The sequence below is a fragment of the Papaver somniferum genome, unplaced genomic scaffold (assembly GCF_003573695.1).
Source record: "Papaver somniferum cultivar HN1 unplaced genomic scaffold, ASM357369v1 unplaced-scaffold_57, whole genome shotgun sequence".
Classification (NCBI taxonomy): Eukaryota; Viridiplantae; Streptophyta; class Magnoliopsida; order Ranunculales; family Papaveraceae; genus Papaver; species Papaver somniferum.
The window spans coordinates 2,188,641-2,196,278 of record NW_020648415.1 but is presented as its reverse complement, the minus strand read 5'-3'; the positions used below and the strand labels follow the sequence as shown (position 1 = coordinate 2,196,278).

The 7,638-nt window shown below is 29.5% G+C and overlaps 1 protein-coding gene across 1 annotated transcript; it reads left to right on the top strand.

Moving 5' to 3' along the window:
- The first annotated feature begins 722 nt into the window (after window positions 1–722).
- LOC113343294 lies at window positions 723–6,556 on the top strand. Its single transcript, XM_026587533.1, has 6 exons — window positions 723–896; window positions 3,105–3,191; window positions 3,887–4,066; window positions 4,326–4,487; window positions 5,873–5,926; window positions 6,055–6,556. The coding sequence occupies exons 1-6, from the start codon at window positions 723–725 to the stop codon at window positions 6,289–6,291; spliced, it is 894 nt and encodes a 297-aa protein (XP_026443318.1). The 3' UTR covers window positions 6,292–6,556.
- Window positions 6,557–7,638: the final 1,082 nt, after the last annotated feature.

The window sequence follows — 7,638 nt, the reverse complement described above, 5'->3', positions numbered from 1 at the left end:
AATTGTCCTTATACTTGTACTGTTGTAATTTAATGATATACCATATTTAAAAAATGGACACGCCTGCTGATAGAATCGCTATTAAGTTGTATAAAAGTAAAAATTATGTTTGGAATCATAGATCGGTTCAAATATTTATAATTAATCTTAGAAAAATGTTGCAAAAAAACTAGAAGTAAGAGATACAAGTTGTTGAAGAAGACTAGGCGAAAACTCAACTCAGAAGTGAAAAAATATTTCAAAACATTGAAGGTTTGGAAGAGAAGGCTAGTTAAAAATAATGCAAAAGTATAAGTGTTCTCAACGAATAAAATGTGAGAGAAATATTTAAAAGTAAATATTTTCGGATCTACAGATTGGGATGATCATCAGACGGCTCAAACCCACGAGTTCATTAATGCTATCCCGCGAACGCTCGTGTGATAGTAGGACTCATATTCTGATTAGGATGAATTAAATTTCTGTATGTTTAGACTCTAAAGGTATATTCCAGAACCCTGCCTCGAGTACATCGTAGCATGTTTCAGCAGATTTGATATTTAATAGTAATAACTATTTTTTCTAAAAATAGACCATATTTAATGTTCAAATTCATCATCACTTGATTGCACATGCAATGAAGACCACTTACTAAATTATTGAGAATTAAAATAGTCTAGCAATAGTGTATATATAATTTGTTTCATATCTATCAAGAAAGATATATTGATTTGGCGAGAATGATGAATCTCAAGAGCTTTATCGACCTGATAATAGTCATAGTGCTTCTAAATCTTAGCTTAGAGAATTACTATGGAGCAGAAGGTAAGAACAATTTACTGGTATTGAAAGAAGAAGACATGGAGTTAGACAAAAAACTTAAGATTTTGAATAAGCCTCCTGTGAGATCCATTCAGGTAAGAAATATTTTAATAGGTTATTTGAACTTAAAACATCAATTGTTTTATTTCTATATATTTATTTTATAACCTTAGTGCTAAGTCTAGTAAAATGGTTAAATAAGTAGGAATAATTGTTTTGTTGATGTATGATTTACATACCAGAATCTCAATAACTTTTGAAACTCTGATAATCTATTTTCTAGATTTTTCACAAGGTTTCTTGTAGGTTCCTAAAAAACCTTTCTTAATCATTAATTATTTTTTTTAAATATAGCTTTTGGTTGAACTAAAGGTTTTTTTTAAGTCTCAATACTCTTCTCATAATCAACTTGTTATATGAATATTATCACAGTTTTGAGATTAGTAAAAGCATCTTGTGGGTTATTTTTTTATTTTAGCTTTTTTGAGATGGTTATTTACAGTGTCATGTTCCATGTAAAAAAATTCACATGGTGAAACACATTCTTACCCTTTAATTCAAGATAATGAACTTTATTTTATATCACAAATCGACAAATCATACCCTTTAATTAAGTTTAATCCACACCAAGTTAGATGATATATCTCAAATCGTACTTATTGTTCTCAGTATAATGTGATGTTAGAATTCATCTCCCCAAACTTGTGTTCTTCTCCAAATTGAAACCCTAATGAACACACAAAATTACAGTTACCTAATGCAAACTAAACAATGTTTACCAAAATGCATAAAAAATTTAAAACAAGATAATTAGTCAGTTGAAAATTGAAATAGAGTTAAAATTGTTAGCATCACCAACAGATATAAGTAACATTAATAACTAATCAATCGAATTCCAACTAAAAACCTAATTAAATCCGAGATTGGAACCCAAATTAAAACCTTAGTTAAACCCCTAAACGGAAAATAATCCCCGATGGAACCTCAAATTGGAGCACCAATAGAAACCTTAATTGAAATTATATTGAACCAAATGGTATCAACAGCTAAGCATCTGAACCTTTAATAAAATATCAATTGAATCCTTAAAAATCTATTTTAGGATCCTAATCAAAACCCTTGAAAAGCAGTAAAAAATATTTGTTAGAAATAAGGTTAGCCTTAAAAAAATACCAATATATTTGCGAAGCTCAAAATTATGGGGAAGGAGGTGTAAATCTACATACATATAATATATATGATGTACTACCATCAAAAAAACCATTAATATCTCCATCACTGGACCTTGACCATTAATACCTGCAGGCTGCAGTCATACCACTCATTGAACAATTCGTCACCACTTACTTCATCATCACCCATCCTACAAGATCACCATGTCATAACAAATCTAAAGAAGTCCTAAAGAACGACAAGAATAATTTTATTACTATCGGTTTGTTTAAAAACGATTGTTGGGATCGACGAACATAATATTTTAGTTTTTTCTTAAGGAAGATGATTAATATATAAATACAATAAGAATCCATACATTATCTTCAAATATATCGAAAAATATATATATATATATATATATATATATATATATTGCAACACATGATTAATTATCATTAAAACATGCTCACATTCATATATACTCCCACATTGTTGCAATAGTACAAAGTGACCCTGTTGCAATGCCAGATTGGCGTGTCCATAAGGGTTTTTAGACACGCCATTTTGTTTTGGACTTGGCGTGGATTCTGATCGCGTGGTTTAAAGTATGATGCCGTGGTTTAATATATGATAGGTATCTAGAGATTTTTAAGAGGAAAATATCTCCAGAATATTAAATTCAAATTCATTATGGTTTAGGTTTTATTGGAAATTTTTTTTGGAAAACGTATGAGATATTGTGAATATAGCCATGAGAGTGGACCCTCCCTCAAACATAATATATTATATATAAACAACTTTAGTTTTCGAAGAACGGGACATTCACCAATTTATTAATGAAAGCAACATAAACCTTCTCAAGTTGATCAATTAGTTATAATTAACCATTATATATCAGAGCATATGCCCTAAAAATGAAATAATAACTACTTTCTGGGATGATGGGATCCACATAGATGTCATGAGATTAAAAAATCTTTAAAAAGTTTTTTTTATGCAGTTTGCTTAGATTTTTTTAATTTTATGTATATTATTTAATTATCAGAAGTTAGATCTCCTTGCCCAAACAAGAGAAAAACTTATTATGGATTTTTAATAATTTTTCTATAAATTTTTTTTTTTTTTTTGATTGTGTTGAATGACTATAGATAAAACTTGGTGACATATATGACTGCATAAATATCTACCAGCAGCCGGCTTTTGATCATCCATTGCTTGGAAATCACAAAATTCAGGTAACATTATATACTGTAATTGCATGTCCTTTATGTTAGAAAAACAGACTTAAACAAACTTCCTGTATAAACAAACTTCATATATTATTAATTTTGGTATGCGTTTTTTAAGTCCGTTGGACAATATCAAAATTTCAATGATGCGCTATGGACTAAGAAAAAAAAACGTTTAACGAAGACAATGATATCGACTTATATTGTATATAAACAATATGACTTGGACATTTTGCATTTTTTTGAACATTTTTACTTAGTTCATCAGTCATTAAATCTTTTGAATCATCAACTTATATTTCGAAAATTACCTATTTTTTAAATAGTTATATGTTCATAAAATACTTTCGCGTCTTTCAGAAAATGGTACTTGCACCGTTTGCAATAATTTTTATGAATAGTAAATGCAAAACGTAATTCTCCACATTATTATATATACCTTCCTTGGAAACCTTCCTTGAAAACATAAAAAGAAACGATAAAGTTCCAACGAGAGAAAATAAAGATATCGAAATTATCTTCATTTCTCATTACGTAGCTCTTTTGAGGTTAAAAAAAAATGAATCTGTCACTTTTTTTTTTTTTTTTTGAAATGAAGAATGTCTCCAAATATTTAGCGGACAAATTATTTGTTAGTGTTTATAACTAATGAGGCGATTTTGGTAACTTGATGTATTTATGTATTATTTGTATGCATTTAGATGAAACCAAATGTGGTTGATAAAGAAGGAAAACCTGATGAACCTATTTCTAATATGGGTTCAAGTGAAGTGCGTTCTAAACTTGAAAGGTGTCCTCCAGAAACTGTTCCAATCCGGAGAACCACAAAGGAAGAACTGATAAATTCGAAATATCTCTCTAACTGGATGAAGTCTCGCCATGTAAGCTTTATTACTCGTTTAGTGTTTATTATTTACGATCTTGTCATGATTTTTAAATGAGTATTTTCAGATCATATATATTCCTATCATAGAATATTGTATATATATTGTCATCTTAACAAAAATTTGGTATAAAAAGTTACATCTTTCACACGGATTGCAAATGTTTACCAGAAATTATTACAATATGCAAGGTGTAAAAGTTTCTAAATGCTTATAATTCCTATAAGAAAATTCACTTTGTTTTTTCCTTTTTTAGTATGTGTCAGTTCAATCCTTTTCCGAGAAAGTATACTATGGAGGTAAAGCTTCGATTTCGATAGTAAATCCAAGTGTTGATATGGACAAATTTAGCACTGCTCAAATTTGGATACAGAATGGTCCTACTGAAGAACTAAATAGTATAGAATTTGGATGGGCTGTAAGTTATCTCCGAAACTTTTCACTGTTTGTGTCTTTATTCGTTTACTAGGTTCACAGGGATAATATTTTGGTTGATATCATTATAATGTGGTACAATAGTGTTATCATTAACCTAATCTTGTTTAAATGGGGACAAAATGTTTTAAAAAAGGGCTAGTGAATAAAATAAAATAGGATAATTTTGAAATAATTAAATAAATGTCTTAACCTATAATTTTCTTATAATGGAAAAATCACCCCTTCTTAATTAGGCATAAATAGTCTTTCTTAATTAAAGTTACTCTTACTAAGTTAAGAATTATATATTACTTATTTTATTTTAATTTTTAATACTTTATCCTTTTTTTACCCAGATTCGCATGAAAAGTCATCAAGAGTACAACTACGAAGACTTTTCACTGAATCAACAATACTGAATATTTTCATGAAAAATCGTCATAATTTATATATTTGTACCATGACGATTTAAAAGAGTTGTCATGGTCTATAAACTAAAATCGTTACGACTTTTCATGGCTAATTTCTACTTTCAAATTTAAAAAAAGTTTCATGGTTTAAGTTTAGAACGATGACGACTGTAATGGAGAATTGTACAAGTCCATTTTTGTCACAAAAATTGATGAGAATCGTCATGGTTGAAATTTAATACCATGACGACACAAAATAACCTCCATAATTTTCGAGTAGAGTCGTCATGGTCGATAAACTTATACCATAAAGACTTAAAAAGTGTCGATATGATCTATAAACTTGAACAATAACGACCATTCATGTCCATTTTTCTTTTAAAAATTTAAAAGAGTAGTCATTTTAAAAATTTAGAATGATGACGACTATAAGGAATATCTTACAAACCTATTTTGTTTACCAAAATTGACAAGAGTCTTCATGGTTGAAATTTAAGACCATGATAACTCTATTTTTTTTTCTAACAAATTCAACCATGACAACTCTTGTCAATGGAAAACCTCCGCAAATGGTGAAGAATTATCCCTTTAAATAACGAAGAAATATGTCGAGAAACATCAAAAACGATAAAAAGAAAGGTCGTATTCAATTTACCAGCTAGAACTTGAAAACAAGAAATCTTGCTCATATCTGGTCCAAAATAACCAAATATGAACAAGAAAATATAGAGGCTAGGGTTTTTCCTTTGGAGAGGATGAAGATAAAGAAAGCTAAAGAGCATATGCCATAAAACTGTTGTTGATCTTCCGATTTCATTTTTTATTTTTTGAAATTATTTCTAAGCGACTAACTAATGTTTCCCTTTATATAAAATAACAAAAAATTTGCTTTTCCTTAGATACTCACAACGTGTGTTATTTTTTTCATTTTAAAATGTTATATTATTTTTTTAATTAACATCGATTATAATTTCAGGTACACCCTCAATTATTTAGTGACAATCAGACTCGAATATTCGACTTATGGACGGTTCGTTTTTAATTTTCTTTTATGCTATTAAATAATATTAAAGCATATAAATCATTGCAAGTAAGTACCTTCAAAAAGAATAACTTAATTATATTTATTAAATTCATTGTTGTATAATTATTACGCAGGCTGATGGATTTAAAGAAACGGGATGTTATAATATGCTTTGCCCAGGATTTGTGCAAATCCACCCTGAGTACTCTTTTGGAGATTATATTAAAGGTGGAACCTATGGGGAGGCATATCAACATGCTTATGATTTTTCAGTGCATCGAGATCCAGAAAGTGGCAACTTGTGGCTCGTTAATGGTCTAGATAATGCAAAAATAGGATACTGGCCGAAGGAGATCTTTAATCATTTATAAAACAATGCATCTGTTATAGGATATGGAGGGGTTGCTGGAGGAGATCTTGGTAAGCCCACTCCACCAATGGGGTACGGGCGTTTACCCGTTTCTGATTCTAGATATTCATGTTGTATGTTTAATATGAAAGTCGGTAATGATCGAGGAAAATTTGTGGACTTTGATACATCAAAGGTGCAACCGAGGCACGATACAAAAACTAGTTGCTATGACCTCATTTTTATCGGTAGAGTTTTTGTTCGTGGGATATCAATGTTTTTTGGAGGACCGGGCGGTGATTGTCCTTAATTATGATCAGTTATAACTAAAACTATTTGCTAATAAAAAAAAAAATCTTTTTTGTTCCACTTAACATAGTTATTTACATTTACATTTATATTTGATTTTATTTACATAAAGAGAGAATTCATATGCGTTATCTATAAAGATGTGTTGTTGGTGATGAAACTCACCATCGACTATTTATTTGCCAATCTCATTACAATCTTGTTTGATTTTAATTCTTAATAGGGGAAAAATATATCAAAATATCTCAGCACCAAGAAGGTGTAAAATGAGAGGAAAACAAGCACAACTCAATTATAACAGAGTTAAACTATATCTTCTCAACATCCCAATTATATAAAACTATATTCAAATTGTAACTATCAAAAACATGAGAACCTACATGTATATTGAGAATCAAAGTTTTCACATTGTCAATGATAATTTTGATGGTTTGTAACTCTCTTAGCTAATAAAGTACGTCACTCCTCTCAATTTAATATACCCAAGTGATTGTAAATGTTATAATGTCCCAAATTCTCCATCTGACTAAAGAGGTTAAGCCTTAATTTGTTCATATTTCATTCCCAAATGGTGCTCTTGATAGGATCTGAAAATCCCATTATAAGTTGTATCCTTTTTAGAAAAAAAACGCCACACAACTCAGATGAATTCAAAATGCATGAAAATATGATGTGTGGAATCCGTTCATCATCTTATAATATTGTTATGACTCTAGTGTAGAAGAAACATTGTAATACAGTGTCCGGATAAAATAAATCACTTTCTAGGGGATGTTAGGTTTTCATATATAGTTACTTATGAGGAAGAAAAAAAATCAAACCATGATCATCAAGAGCTTTGTAACATTCTGCAACAGAAAACGATTTATTCCAAGATGCAAAAAATTTCAGATCAAGATCACTCGCATTGTTAATGAATGGAAGCATGCTCAGATGATGCACAATGTTGTCTTCCCCCTCTTCTTCTTTTAATGATCTGTAGAATTGAAAAAAATACGAGTGTTATTATTTTTGAAAACATCTTCATTTTATTTTTCTTTAAGCGATATATAGAATAAAA